The sequence below is a fragment of the Sinohyriopsis cumingii genome, chromosome 19 (genome assembly GCF_028554795.1).
Source record: "Sinohyriopsis cumingii isolate HCF-2022 chromosome 19, ASM2855479v2, whole genome shotgun sequence".
NCBI lineage: Eukaryota > Metazoa > Mollusca > Bivalvia > Unionida > Unionidae > Sinohyriopsis > Sinohyriopsis cumingii.
In genome coordinates this window covers 45716260-45733146 of record NC_142979.1, presented here as the reverse complement: position 1 = coordinate 45733146, position 16887 = coordinate 45716260, and the positions used below count along the sequence as shown (strand labels likewise).

Here is a 16887-nt window from a genome sequence, read left to right as displayed (position 1 = left end):
CCCACAACCTCTTTGTAATCCTAAATGGAGCGTTTCATAAATTTTCAGTGGCAACCATTTATCATTTATGTTGTATTAATATTGAGGCAGACTGGTGCTAATGATATTTATTTAATGAAATAAAATAAATAAATACTTTAGTTAGCAGACAATATGTGTGTATAATTATGGAACATTAATTTTATTTGCTTATTTATTATTCTTCGTAAAAAAATGAAGTAAAAATCCCAAGAAGATTTCGTATTCTCAATGAACTTTTCCTAGCGGGACCTTTTCATTTATTTTTTCGTCTTTTGTTTATTTGAGTTATTAATTTATTTAATGTATCAATATAATGAATATATTGCTAATTCAAGGAAAGTAATTAAATATAATTAAACGTTTATTTTCTGTTTCTTTATATCTTTCATAATTTTAAACGACCCCTTGTTGTGTTCGGCTATATAGTAATTTATGGATAGTAATACATAAGTCAATTTTGGTGTATACACGTTTGAAACATTTGCTAAATAATAATAATAATAATAATAATAATAATAATAATAATAATAATAATAATAATAATAATAATAAAACTTGCAAAAAGTTTATCTGTTGTATTTTTATATGCGTTTGCATCATATAATTTTTGTTTCTCTGGCTGTTTATTATAATCGACACTTCTGTAAAACAAATCGCCCGCTACCGATCTTATTTGCATTATATATGTGTATTTTAGTTGTCTTGTCTGGTTCTCCGTTCTTTTAACGTTTAAATTTTAAGGGCTGCAACATGGGAAAACGATATTATTGCGATTACTGCGACAAATCATTTGCTGACAATCCAGTGAACCGAAAAAATCATTTACGAGGAGTTATTCATAATAAAATGAGAAAGCTGCACTATGATTCTTTCAGAGGTTATAGGAATTATTTCTGAGTGTTTTACGTGTAACCTATAGTTTCAATGCCAACATGATTTCGAGTCCTCGTTATCGTTATCGTATTGTTTTTCTTGTTGATAGTGTATAGTAATATAATAATTTAAAATGTATAGTTTATAATGATGTTACTAACTTCGTAACCAGAAGAAAATGAAGATTTGGAAAGAAATTTGAGTTGTAACAAGGTGACCGACCCCTCTTTTTCCGGGGGTGGAATATTCCTACAATGTGAGATGTATCACGTCATTTATGTTTGTAGCAGCAAAACAAAAATATCATGTGATACGTCTTACGTTGTAGGACATGGGGTTGTGTAGTCTTACAATGTAAGACATCGACCCTGATATTTATGTTTCGTGGGGCAACACGTAAATACTAGAGTTACATTGTACGACTAGTGGTGGGAATGGACTTGGGGCTAGTTCTACAATGTAAGACATAGGACGTTAATTTTTTTTTTAGGGCTATGCCTTACTACACAAATAAAGGGCTTGTATAGCATGTTCTGATGTTGGTTGACATCAGAGCGAGTCGTCAGAGTTTTAGGAATATCTCACACTTGGCAGTCCATATCAACACTCTTCCACAAATTGATATATAATTAATATACTTACTGTGGTGTTTTTATCCTGGTGGAATCAAAATCTGACAAGCAAATGGACGCAGTTTCATCTTCGGTTGACGTGCATTAGAATTTGTTGAAATGCAGTGGTAATCTAGGTACACCTAAGTACGTTCAAGTAGATTCATATGGGGGATATATTTCTGAAATGTTGCTTAGCGTTCCATTAGGCAATATATATTTTTATTCATTTCATTAAAGAATAATATTTCAACTGAACCCAATTTCATCATTACTGGCTTTCATTGCTTTCCAGCCAACTGAAATGTTGGCCAATGAAACTTGAAAACAGGTCCATTTCTTTTGTGACAATTTGAATTTATTAGAGAAAGACATCAGAGTAAAAAAAGTCTGACTAAAACATGACTTTACATTGTAGAAAAGTGTCATTATTTTAGTTGCCATCTGTGTGAGCTATTTCTGAAAATTTGACTTCGTTATGATGTTAGTCGACATCAAAACACACTGCACAGTGCCATTAGGCAGTGAGACCTGATGCCCAAAATATAAATATTATTGTCGAGGTCTTACATGTAGTACTAGACTTGGGACATGGATGAATCATTATGAAGTGAGTGCAGTAATTTTTGTACATGTTCATTCACCTCAGTTACCTAGAGGTTAAGACCAAAGTAATATAAAATATGCAAGTGTCTGGTTAAGGTTTATTAAGTTTAATATTTACAAAATCTCTCCATGTATCCTGTTTATACATGGGATGAATCATCTTTATTTGGTTAGCATGCTAAACTCATAACCAGTAGAGTACAGTGGGTAAACAGCAAATCGAATATCTTGAGCAAGAAAATAATTCCATTGTCATTTTTATCTTTCACAAAAATGTGCCATTTTTTGTGTTAAGACATGGGATATTTGATCCACAGAACCAGTCTATCGTCTTAAAAGTGATTCTAGTTTGAGTCCCCTGGATTAGGTTATCCTAAGTGTACTGTTTTTGTAAATTGTTTATAATAATCTACATATGAATACAATTTTGAATTTGAGGTAAAGTTATGAGAGGGGGGATGGGTTGTGCTGAGGAGTGAGTGTGATCTTTTAAGCATTGATTAAGGATATTTTAAGATATAAAAAAATTCTGAGGAAATAATGGATATATCTTGTATTGTGGTACAAAAAAATACCAATACATTTTAACTTTTGGTTTACCACTAAATTAAATGTTCCATTTTAGATCATCTCATGGTGAAAAATATTTGATATTATCACTGGAAATGAAAATATCTTCCTACTTTTCTTTCAGATCCTGACACAATTTTGGCAGAAGATGCAACAAAAATGCCATGCAAAAGATTTTACAACACTGGTAGGCATAATAGTGCATAAGATATGTTACATATTTTACTGTGATCCATCTTGGGTTGGGTAGGAGTGTACCTTTTACATGAGAACTTTTTGATGACAATTGGGCAGAAAGGGATGTTTTGCTTATGACACAGTTAAGAACTTAAACCATTTTATGGTAAATGCAGATAAAGAGGGGACAAAAGGAATGTAAAAGAAATTTAATACAGCGCTTGAGTGATCATAAAAATATAGAGATGGACTCTAAGGTCAGAGGAGAGGGAGAACCTTCCATTACTATCAAGGTACAAGCATAATAGAATTTGCCCAGGTTGGAACATGCAGTTATCATGATTGCTTAAAACAAAAACAAGGTTTGATATTTTTTTAATTGTAAAATCTGAAAGGATCTTTGTTTTTGCAATTTGACTCTACTTTTAAGCGAGTATAGACAGCACTAGATTTTTGCTTCAGCTTGAGTTAATGATGTACCTTTTTGCCATAGATACCACCATCATTACTCCATAGCCATTGACATGTATGCATTTTCAAATATGGCAGAGAATTGAGAAACTGAATCAAGAAGAAGATGGATTTGGCAAAGTTAATCATTTAGTAATTCACCTCTTTATAATCACATCAGTGAATACAATATGAAATCATGGATTCAGTGTCTTTGAAACTGCTCCAGCAACCATTGTAACTGCGAGGAGGGGAGATTGGCCAGGACCATTGGGAGCCCACAATTCCCATCAAAAAAACTTTTTCATTGTGAATGGACCCCATAATTTTTTCTTGGTGGCAGGGTAGGGTGGAACAGTTTCTTGCTCTGCCACTGGATACACTCTTCAAACCACCAAAAATAAACAAGGAGCAAAATTTAAAATGAGGCATGGCTGTCTCTTTGTTAAACATTTACCCCATGTATAGTGCTATCCGAATGCAGCAGAAATCAAAGTCAGTTTGACAAGCAATTTTTTTTGGATGGGTGGTTAGATAGCTTCTTTAAGTAATGCCATGGATTGTTGGAGATTTTTTTATGGTCTCATCAATAAAGCGCCATACCAATTCTGAAAACCATGGTAAAGTTATGCTGCTGAAAGTGGAGCCAGGGCATAACATGGGTAAATGACATCATGGAGTCGTGGAAACTCATCCAAGGATCATCATCATAAAGCCCATGCAAGATTGATTATTTTCCAATAAACCCTGGTAAAGTGTTGCCATAGAAACCAGTCCAGAGGACAGATAACTGGGGGCCTTCATTCCCATCAGTGATAATAGTGGAATGCATAAAATCAAACTCTTTCAACATTTCCTCAGGATAAAGCTCTGCAGCAACCAAATTTGGTTGGAGTCCAACAATCCTTGGTAAAAGTGATGCTGTAGAATCCATGGTCAATAGTATGGTGTGATAACTTGTGTAAATTATATAATGGAATGCTGGAAATTGACATCATGAAAGGTCTCATAAAGCATACAGTAAGGCTTGATCAAGCTATGCTGCAGAAATAAAATGGGGAGGGGGATGGAAAATTAGGGATCATAACTCCTCATAAGGATGAAGCAAAAAGGCTTGAAATTGAATCTGTTTGATGCCTTCTCAATATAAAGTAACCATGTGGAAACCAAATTGTTTAGAGCTAGATGGACAGGTGTGATTTCTATAGGGCGCCACCAAATTTCGTTGAGTATGGTTCTTATAAAAAAGTAAAATGTACATTTTGTAAGAAACCCAATATATTTTATCGGTATTGTGGTATTGGAGAAACACTTTTCTCCAACAACTGTCCCTCTATCTTGTCAAGATTTTACTTACGTACTTTCTTATTCTGAAACAGAAAAATTGTTTTAGCTGAAACTCACTTGAAAAATGCTGAATTGGTGGATGAATTAACACTATAACTACCATTATTGATCAAGCCTGCTATTCATGAATTTACACTGTATCCACCATTATGGTCAAGCCTGCATTTCATGAATTGACACTGTATCTACCATTATTGATCAAGCCTGTTACTCATGAATTGACACTGTATCCACCATTGTGATCAAACCAGGTATTTATGCATTGACACTATATTCACCATTATGATCAAGCCAGCTCTTGATGAATTTAAGAGCTTCAAAAGTCAGAGGATATATCGGGCTTCTGTCTTCTGGTTTTCACTTTTAAGTGTTTTTAGGAATTACAGAATTTTTGGCATGTCCTGCAGAACTGGTGTTTACTTTGAAATGAGGCTAAATTCTGAAATATTTTGTGCAGATTTTTCTGTCTTACTCGAATAAACACCCCCTTGAGCATAGTAAGCACATACAATGCCATAATAATTGCATCCCAGGTATGTAACTTTTATGTCTCCACAGAGAATTTGTAGATTTGTTTTAAAGTTTGTTAATTGAGTTAGTGATAGTGCTATTTCCTTTCTGACAATACAAGAATTTGTCAAAACTGAGTTCAAATTGTAAGTGTTTATTTTTGTTAGAGGAGGTTAAATTGGGATATCTTAAGTGCAAAGTTAAGCTTTTTAATTTGCTTTTTATTTCTGTTAGAACTAGAACATAAAAACGTGTTTTCTAGTTTCATCAAAGCTTCATCAGGTGAAAAACTTTAAAGTGATTATTTTTTAGAAATGTTCAAGTATATGGAATAAAATGTTAATACTTATTACATATTTTAAGTTTGCAATTTTTAAATTTACTAAAATATTAAATTTCTAGAATTTTTTTAGACCAATATATTCTGATATACATGTATATTGTATGCCTTCGTATTGTTATTTTTTTAAGGGTCATGTGACTATGGGGAAGGCTGTCGTTTCTCTCACATGACAGAAGAAAAACGCCAAGAACTATTGAAAAAGAGTAAGTTGATGGGTATGACAAAACGAAAAGAAAAACATTTAAAACTTCAATATTTGCATGCTTTATAGTATTGTACATTTCTGTGTCATTTGTGTGGTTAAGGGTAAGTTCAGATAAATGTACATATATTTTATTGGTACGTTTTAAAAAGGAACTCCAAACACACTGTCCTTCGTTATAAGCATTATTCCAAACAATTTGCTGTCCTATGTAAAATGGTTGTCAAAATATCAAATATTATTGTGGAGGGGTATTTAAGGGTAAATAAAACTGCTTGATGGCTGATGAGTAGAGATGCAAAATATGTAAAACTGCTGAACATAGGTGTGACAGATTAATCAAAATATAAAACCAGTATGACAGTAATAAATAAAAACTTTAAAACTTTATGACCCAGGAGCTAAACCCATGGGTGTCGGGATGTACAACAAGGGCCATTATTAGTTGTACCATGTGTATAATTTCTTTTCTTGCTGTTGTAAGTGTATTTATGGTTATAGGGTGGGAATCACAGTTGTTTATATTGTTTAACTCATGAGGTAAGTTCTTTTGGATTGGGATAGACGCCATGGGTCATAGTCTGATAAATTTTAACACTTGGGCATCACATATGTCAATTGTCAGACATATTCAGCACACAACACAGAAGTTGTCTGAAATTTACGTAAAACATCGGGTGTGATCCAACAATATGCCCCCATAAGACAATCATTGACCCAAGTTTCTGGTTTGAGTGGTGTAGGAAGAGTTAAAGAACATTTCAGTCAACAGTTTGCACAAGTTTTATAATATGGGCCATGATCATAGATACTTTTCTATCCTTAATTGGGACTTCTTTTGCTATAAAATAATGAATTGTGTTAATATACTCCCCATTTCTAATATTGTTTCTTTATGGTAGAAGAAATCCTCTCCAAAGCAGATTGTTAAGAAAAATTGGATTTAATTTCATACACTTACTACTTTAAATCTTTTTTTATTCTCCCCTTAGTACCACAGAATCACATAGAAGAGTGATAGTTCTCCATTCTGAAGTGTCACACCTTCACATCATCTGCTTTTAGTGCTTGTTTTGACTCTACCTGATCACATGAGTCACATAGTTTGACAGCTGTGCTTAGAATGTAAGGGAGATAATAAGGGTCACATTTATTTGCTGTTGTTTAATAGGTCTAATATATAATCAATATCTTTTTGAAGATTTTAAGAATTGATGATGATGGTAATGATGATTTTGTAAAATCAGTGCATAGAGGGAAAATTATTTACATGTCTATTTAGATGACTATAATCAGTGCATTCCTTTAAATTGATATTCTTTTCTGTCTGCATATCTGTTTTTATCTTTTGAGATCAAAATCAGTCTTTTTATGATACTTAGCCAGAAAAGTGTCAGCTATATGTAATGTATATAAATTAAAAGAAAAGTAACGTTTGAAAGTTTATAAAGTAAATAACAATGTCCATCAAGGTGCATTTGGAATCAGCAAAGGTGGGATAATGACAGTACATGAGATGATATGAAAACATTTTCACCCAATGGTATAAATTAAAAATAAAATAACATAAAACAGAACAAATAACTTTCAAGCTGAAGATAATGCAAAAACCAAAAGACTTTAACTAATCAGGGAAACAAATTACATTTTTATGGTCGTAAATTTCATATTGATTCATTACATTTAAGTTTTAATATTTTCAGGCCAAGTCATTAATCAGTATGTAATGTAGTGTTTATTTAAGAAAATATATGGGTAATTTGCAAACTTTCCCATTATTCCAGAATTCTCTTTACTAAACTTAGCAAAAGATGACAAAGTTTGAGATGGTAAATATATCCTGAAAATTGGATTGTTTCCCTTGTTTTATGCAAGATATATTGACATCAGGTTAATGGTGCATTCTATTCAATTTGACTCTTATAGCTCAAAAAATTAAATATCTGATCATTTTCTTTGAATGTTAATAACTATATGTTCCCAAAATCATGATAAAGGTAGTGTAAACATTAATAATCTTGAAAATAGGAGGGATAGGGTTTCAAGCTGCAAGGGTTCATGAATTTGCCGCCATTTTACATGATTGTTGTTGTTGTTGTTGTAGGGTTTAACACCATTTTTCAGCATGCGGCTATACATGGCGGCCAGTATTAACGGTGGAAGAAGAACCCGGGAAAACCCCGGAAAGAACCACCAACCCACGAGAAGCTACTGGCAAGCTTTCTCACACACCCACATTGGCCGAATCCTAGATTCGAACCCACGCAGACAGAGGTGAGATGGCAGTGATCCGTAATGGAGAGCGCTTTAGACCACTTGGCCACTTGGGGACCCTATTTTACATGATGTCTAAAAAATCACAAAACTTTTGACTTACTAAAATTAATTTGAAATAAAGACTTCGGTTTGCTAAGTGAGTATGAGATTAAGATAAAGAGAAAGTACCATTATTAATCCAAATATTTTTATCCTCCAATTTTCTGGACAGAAGATCTTCAGCATTGGTGATATATTTCAGTAGTACAATGTTTCTGGGTATAGTACAACGTTTCTGGGTACCAATTCTTTTTTCAAAGCTGATAAAAAATAAAACATTCAAATTTTAACAATAACTTGGGAATGTTTTTCCTATACTGGGAAATGTGTGATTGAATAGGTAAACATCAGACTGTAAAACTGCTTTGAATATTCATAGTTTCAATTGATCAACTGAAGATCTTGTCAGCAGGCAGTTTACATTCATAGCGAAGTGAATTTTGTGATACGAGTTGAAATACCTGTGTGAGTTATTATATTTGTTTTCCCATTTCCAGTAAGCTGAAACTTTGTTGACATTTATCTTTGAGAAAGTGGTGAACATCAAAGACCTACAGACTTCACAAGTTCTTGTCAGCTGAATTTTATTCAATGGCAGGCAGATTTTCTCTTGATAACCTATCATTGGACATGGTCAGTCTTCATACCTATAGCAGCATTACAGATAATAGTATTTCATAATTAAACTTCTGGACCAGTCTAAGTGATTAGTCTTATTTGCATATTTGGGGCAGTTGTTGCAGTATTTGGTATTGTAATGTCAAGATTGGTTCAAATATTTTTAAATTTTTAAAGGAATATATGAATTATGTTTCAGATTTTCTGAATTACTAAGATAATATATATATATATATATATATATATATATATATATATATATATATATATATAGAGAGAGAGAGAGAGAGAGAGAGAGAGAGAGAGAGAGAGAGAGACTAATTTTGGTGATATATTCTGTTAAAGGCAATCTTGATTTTAGAACTCTATCCAGCCAGCTGTTTCCATACATTATTAAAATATGGGTCATTGTTGTAGATGCATTTCTAGCAATGACTTGTTGGGTTTTAATCAATTGATTTTGTTAATACAAGTCTCATGACATTTGCTACAGTTCGTGAACTTGCTCATATTTTATAGAAATTAAAATAATTATATAATTTACAGCCAGTACTATTTACACTTATCACCAACAGCATAAATGTACACATTTAACAGACTGACTTAGCTTTAAAAACAAACCGAAAAACACTAGAAATATGCAATCAGAAATCTTTCCATGCTAAAGAAAACATTGAAACTTTATCATAAAATCTTTCTTAACAATGCAGCTTGTTTGCCTATACCGCTTTCAACCAGCATTAAACTTTCTGGATGCATTTGTTCACAATCAAGATATAAATAATGCAGACAAATGTTCATGGTAAATTTGCCTTGGACAAGAAACTAGTGCCAGAAAAAGTGAAAGCAATTTAATAATACAGATAGGTATTACATAATTAAAATTGCTCCCCCCCCCCCCCCCCCCCCCCGTAAATCTGCAATATTTTTTTTCTCGGGGTGGGAGGGTGGATTGCCCTCAAACCTGGTACATATTATGGTCCTCAAGTAAAGATGCACATATTGACAAAATCTTTATGTTTCTTTTGTAAGAGTTATTGCCCTTTTCACATGAAGCTCAATGAATGCAGGTCAACTTGGTGAATGCAACAACTTGGGCATTTTTAGTGTATTTGTGAGAAACTTTGTACATATTATGGTCATCATCATCAGATGTGCATGTTGACCAATCATTGTACTCATACTATTGTCAGAAGAGTTCTGTACTATTTGTTACTATAGAGTCATCTCCATCATTGGATAGGTGAGAGAACAAATAAATCACCATTCTTTCAATTTTTTATTGCTTTTTGTGTTGTTGTGATAAACAATTTGCAATGAAATGGAAGGCATAACTAAAATGGCCGTGTTGAAACATACGTAAATTTAGTCATGATGAAAATGGGAGTATTTTTCTTTCCTTTTGCAGCAAAATTGCTGTGCATTATTGCAAAATAATTATGAATAAACTAAATTTTTATAGGCAACAAAGCCATCTGTTCATTGAAAAGTTTGACACTCACAGAGTGTACTGAAGAAAATTGTATTGATGGATTGAAATAATTAGTGTAAGTATTTCTGTAATTCATTGTTTAATTGATTCATTTGTGTGGATATATATTCATTCATGTGTCTACTAACATGAAATGTTCACAAATGATTGAAATAATTAGTGACCAAAATTTTACCTACACAAACTAAATTTGATAATTTAACTAAAATATTCAAACTTTAGGACCATTATATAACAATTGAAGAAAAGAAAAATCATTCAGAAATTATTTTCTCTGGTTAAAAAAGAGACAAATGACTAATCAGATGGAAGTATACAGGAAAAGGTCCAAGAATGGTAATAGCATTGATCATTAGGGTACCCATTTCACCAAATATTGCTTCATAGTGATCCATGGTTGACTGAAATACTTGTACAAATATATGACATTTACAGTAAATATGTTTTTATTTAATACTGAGCACTGGGCAATATTAGTAGCATAATGGCAGTATGAACATGGCATTACCATTAAAACCATAATGGAAAGGTCTTTAGAATCGAAGGGCAGTTTTTGTGTTGGGTGTGTATATTCTCTTATGCTTTCACTTCATGTGACCTCACCAGTTTTCACAATGTAAGACTGTGCAACAGCTCATGGCTGTTGTATTGATAGAGAGGTAATGAGGTGCTAAGGAAGCTTGATTGACATGGTGAACTGTTAATGGGCATCACACTTGCAGAGTGGGTACATATTGGGATGAGTATGCATCATCCACCAAATTGGATCACTGTAACCTTGATTTAAGGACTATCACAGATCGATTAAAAGTTGTGTTTAGGTTATAATTCAAATGTCTCTTCACCTGTTGCCACCAAAATTGCAGTGAAGGTACATTTTAGGCATACAAGTGTGTCATACACTAAAGCTTGGTCACTGTGACCTACATTCTAAGATTAATTCAAAATTACTTAAGAAAAATTGATGAATCCTGTCTGATGCATTTCTCCTATACCTTTACAGATTTTGTCATAAACGGATACCATTTGTGCTTTTTGGGATGAACATGTTTTGCACAAAACTGGGTCACATTGACCTATGTTTCAGGAGTAATTAAAAATTGGTAAAAAGTTTCTGTAATTTTTGTACCTTTTAACATATTGCTAACAAACTAATGCTGAGTCCCTCTTAGAATTGACAGAAAAACTTAGTCACTGTGACCGACATTACAACATTTATTCCAAATTTCTTAATAAATGTGTCCATCTACCCTTTAGTGGTTGAAAGACTTTTACATCTACCTCTGTTGATATCCAAACTTGCACTTATTGGTGTTTCTTGAGCATGTGATACATAAAAACTGGGTAACTCTGACTTTCTTTACAGGATTTCAGTTGGTTTCTAGTATGTGTGAGCTAAAATTCTAATGTGTCTTTACTTATTTATACCAATCTTCCATTAAAGTTTATTTTAAAAATGAAAGCTTTTACACATCAGAACTAGATCACTGTGACCTTTTACCAGGATATAATAATTACTTAGAAATAGATTTCAATACAAAACATGTATGGTAGATCCATCTGAGGATGAACCTATTTCACACAACAAATTTTTTTCACAATGACATGCATTCTATGGTTAATGGAACATTCTTAAAGATAATGCCATGAGGATTTGCTGTTAGCTCCAGCTTACTAACAATTTTTGTTATAAATTGTTTTCTTTGTATTATGATTTAAGTCATTGTTGGGATAATTTCAATAATTTAAATAACCATGGGTGTTTGGCAATATTTTCAGTTCAGGAGGAAAATGAAGCAGCTGAAAGAAAGACTCAGGAGGATACAGAGAAGAAACAGTTAACTCTTAATGACTGGTTGGCAAAGAAATGCAAGACAGATACCTCTGTGAAAGAGGAAGAAGTGCCTCAGTTTAGCTTGCCTGAATCTCTAAGAAATATTCCTAATATTCCACCATCCCTGCTTCCTCCTAAGTTTGAGGACTTTCAAAATACTGAGCCTGTGGAATGGGGATGATACTGGACATGAGTCTTAGTGCTAAGTTTTGTTATGCAGCCTGAGTGTGAGATGAATTTGGAATATGCATCAAGTGTGAGATGAATTTGGAATATGCATCAAGTGTGAGATGAATTTGGAATATGCATCAAGTGTGGGATGAATTTGGAATATGCATCAAGTGTGAGATGAATTTGGAATCAAGGTCAAGGTCAAGTAGCAGAAGGACTTCACTCCTCATACGTTGATGAAGAAGTTGATATCCCCACAGCCACCATCTTTAAAATCTTGTCTCTTCTCCTAGATGGAAAGTCATATCAACATTGCGTTTCACCAGAAGGCTTCTTATGATGTCTGTTGGTACTAAATGAAAATGGTACTAATCTGACATCCATTTTGGCCACCATGGCAGCCATGTTAACAATTTTGTTACTGCTGCTTCTAAATGGAAAGTGATATTGAAATTGACCTTTCAGCAGAAGACTAATTTAGATAATGTTTTGCTTCAGAATGAAAATATTGCTGAACTGGCCTCAAATATGGATGGCTGTCACAATGAACATATTGAGAACCTTGTCAACAGGATGGATTATCATATCAACATCAGAATTTTACCAAAAGCTTCAAATGATGCCTAGTTTTGGCTAAATGAAAATGGATTGTAGACCAACCCATCTCTATTTAACTAATAAAACAAATAAAAGAACAGCATTCATTGTCTTTGTATATTTTTCATGTTTACACGAACTTGTTTTCTCTTGTTTTGCTTGTTTCAATTATGAAGATTTACAAGCATTAGAAGGAGAAAAATCAATCTTGTCAGGATTTTGTATGTCAGAATTATATGTGAAGAAGAATTCATTTATCTCTTACAAAATAAAAAATTATTATCCATTGTAATTCATGATTATGGTGTACATTAAATGCAAAAATATATTATTAATCTTATTGTTGTTGTGGGCTAACACCATTTTTCTGCACAAGATAGAGTATACTTGGCAGACAGTTAAGCATGTGGAGGATAACCCAGGAAAGCCTTGTGAAGAGCCACCGATCCATGGGAAATTAATGGCAGGCATTATCGCATACCTACATTAGCTGAGCCTGAGACTTCAACCCACATGGACAGAGGTGAGATGGCAGTGGTTGGTAAAGGCATGCACTTAAGACCACTCACCTACCCAGGGCCCCATCTTTGTCTTGATTATCTGATTAGCTACAACTCAGAAAATTGGCACAATTGCTTCAAATTTAATGAGGATTTAATATAGTGATATTAATTTTGAAGACGAAATATTTCCTTGAAATGACATTTATTTAAAGACTGATCAATAGAATTGGACTACATTCTGTATAGAGAAAAACCAAAAATATTGTATAATTTAATAAGAACTGATGGTATAAGCAGTTTACATCATATTTTTTGAACATTTTATGTTTGATGTTGAATTATGAAAGATATGGAAAATATTTCATTTTAGCCTTGCTGAAACCAGGTTTATCATTGCTGTTGTATGACATACACAGAGGATATCTTTTCTACATAAATACCTGATATTTTTCATCATGTGGTACAAAAATTGGATATTTTAATGACTGGTGAAGCCTCGAGTTATAAAATATCAGTTTTGGTAACACGAGATTAAAATATACAGGAAATGAAAATGTGCTCCAGAATTAAGCTTAGAACATTATGCTCATGCACCTGCATAACACCCCACCCCCTTTTTGTAAATTCACCTCACTTTCATATGCTGATCGTATAAATATCAGTAACTTGAGAGAGTGGTAGGATTGGGATGACCTAATCTGTCACAGTAAATTACATTCATCACATCTGGTAAACTTTTTGATAATATCAGACCAATGGAGCATGCCCAATTCAGCAATGCAGCACAGTGGATTTATTGCTGTTGTCAAGGAAGGGGCGATAACTAAATATAAAAGCGAATGACATGGAATCAGATTTCTTGAGTAAAAATTAGTTTGCATGTCTGAAATGTAATGCAGTTTCTATCTCATAAAGTACTTGTTTTTGTTGCTGCAGATATAACTTCTGTAGGCATACCAATCAAACATGACTTGGCATGATGGAAATTCTTATAATTTCACATTTGAAAATGTAAGGACAATTTTTTCACAACTGAAAATTCAGGAGTGAACAACATAAAATAAATTGCCAAGAAGTTTAATATTTCACACTTAATTATATAATAATGTTTTGTAATTGTTGTTTTTTCAGCTGAATGTGTAATAACTAAGAATATGCAATATTGAGGCAGTCTTTAAATTTATCGTTTTACTTTATTTCAAAAGGGAATTAACAATTTTCTTTTCTGAACTTGTGAAAGAAAATCTCACAAAGCTTAAAATTCATATCTTTATTGTGTCATAAATAAGCAACTGTTATTTCTCAAGGTAAGGTAGCAAACTTTTTAAAATGGACAATCAGTTGTAGAGTGTATACTCAGATTTTCCACTGCATAATACATTGGCAGATATCAGCCTACATTGATTGTTTGTTTATTTCAGTATTCTAAACAGATTTGGCCATGCTGGCAGAGATTCCAACTGCAGATCGGGTTTTATGCTGTTCACAGTTGTTTGCTTGATGTGTATTGATAGAGATGGTATTTCCTAGTGTAATTAAAATATTTACAGGTGTCTAAAGGTGTACTTGTAGATTGGATTACCAAACAGTAGAGAAGTATGCGTGATACAATTTCTATAAATATTGGCTTAGTTTTGACTAAAGTAATGACAAAGATTTCTTTACAATATTTGTTGATAAATCTTTTTTTTAATAATGCATTCCCCACTAAGTTAAATATGTAGGTATGTCCAGGGCTCTTTTTCAAATAAAATAATCTGTTATACATTTTTTTCAGTCAAACAATGTAGGCCTGGATCTGCCAGTACTTAAGTACTTAATGATACATTAATGGTCTCACCTACTTGTGTGTTGTAATTGAATTTTACTGTAGCATTTTGTAACCCTATTAGTGCTTGAGGAGATGTGCAGTTCATGTACATAAATTCCAAATCAGCAAGTGCATGGGAACAACACTGATGATATGAAGAACAGCAATAATCCTCTCTTTTTGGAAGAAAATGAAATTGGCCTAAGATTGAAACAAACATTTAACCATTAACCATTTTTTGTACATCACTCTCTGTCGAAACATTTTGAAGTCAAGGATTTTGACTCAGTATGGAGAAAAAAAAAACAATTTACAGTTAAGATCGGTTGCATTTTGGTGTGTTTTTATATCAGAAGTTTAAGTCGTGTAGAAGTAAGATTGAAGTATTTATCAAGTGGAGGAGTATTTCATTCACTGCTTTGATGAGATCTCAATGTGATTGCAAAACGAAAAACATAACCAAAGACAGAGGAACAGTTATCGCCCCAGTAGGTTCAGATAGCATCAGGGTAAGTGCATGGTAGTGTCATAAATATTTGTAAAATGCACATTCTTATCATAAAAGTGAAATATAAAAGATTTCATTGTATTCCTTATTTCCTAATTTATGTGATGCTTTCATCCCAAAACCGATTACAATTCAATTTCAATAATAATAACTTTTCTATTTTTTCACTGCTTATATGACCGCGCCAGTGTCTTATTGGGTAGAGAGTCCGCCCTGGATATGAGAGTCATGGGTTCATACCAAAGACTTGTAGCAATGGTTCTAATACCTGCCTCACTATGTACTCAGCATTAATAGGTTAGTGTTAGGACTGGTCGACCTGGTGTCAGGATAATGTCACTGGGTGGGACATCATGCTACATGTCTGCTGCATGATACTCCAGTGCTAGACATCACTATAAACTGCCACACTGTAGACATTGTAGCGATATGATTGGAATATTGTTAGAGCTATGTAAAAATTTCAAATCTCACACATACACTACTTACATCTTATTACTGTCACCTTTAAGTCCTTAAGGGAAAATTGTGTTCTGTTGATGGCTATCTCCCTCTGTGTCAGTTGTTCCTGTACACACTATTTTGCTCATGGTTTAAAAAGACTATTCACATCAGAAAAAAATGGAACAAAAAGTTTACTTCAAAATGTAAGAAAAGATACAAAACTACCTGATTCCTTTGTGAATGAAGAAGGGTGAATTCTTTATGGAGGGTTAAGAGAAGGTGTTGCTACAACAACAGACATATCCCAAGAAAACAAGACGAAAAAGAGGGAAACCACAATACACATACCAACAGAAACCTCAGCTGGAACCATTTATTTATTGCAGTAACTAAAGAAGCAGCATCATGAAAAGAACCACTACTCCATTTTTAACCATGCCAGCAAAACCCGATTTTCAAAGCCTGATGCAGATGCTACTGAATTGGACACAAAACTACACCTACTCCTGTATTCTTGCTGCAAGAAAAGTGGACAGCCCAAGAAAAATATGCAGTGTAAAGCAGGTGTGTTACAAAGTTTATTGGATCAGTTGCAACAAGAACTCGCTCGATTTAGTATGTTGCAAACTTCTTATTCTCATTTCAGCTCCGAGTTAAAGTTCATTCATTGTCCGGACAAAAAGTGGACATGGCTACATATATTTAAAAGTTTTGTTGGTTTTGCATAAGTAATCTTGAGAAGATGTTATTTCAAAAGATCTCGTTGCTTTGTCATCATCATCATCATCTTCATCTTCATCATCAAAAGACTCTTATAATGGACAAATTAAATACCCCCTCTTTTAGTCAGATACCTTGTTGTGTTGTTAGTATTAAGCAAAGCA

General features: G+C 33.3%; 1 protein-coding gene across 1 annotated transcript; it reads left to right on the top strand.

Annotated features, from left to right (window-relative positions):
- The first annotated feature begins 736 nt into the window (after positions 1 to 736).
- LOC149775628 (zinc finger matrin-type protein 5-like) lies at positions 737 to 12841 on the top strand. Its single transcript, XM_089943610.1, has 4 exons — positions 737 to 898; positions 2806 to 2868; positions 5637 to 5711; positions 11916 to 12841. The coding sequence occupies exons 1-4, from the start codon at positions 772 to 774 to the stop codon at positions 12149 to 12151; spliced, it is 501 nt and encodes a 166-aa protein (XP_089799736.1). The 5' UTR covers positions 737 to 771; the 3' UTR covers positions 12152 to 12841.
- The last annotated feature ends 4046 nt before the right edge of the window (positions 12842 to 16887 follow it).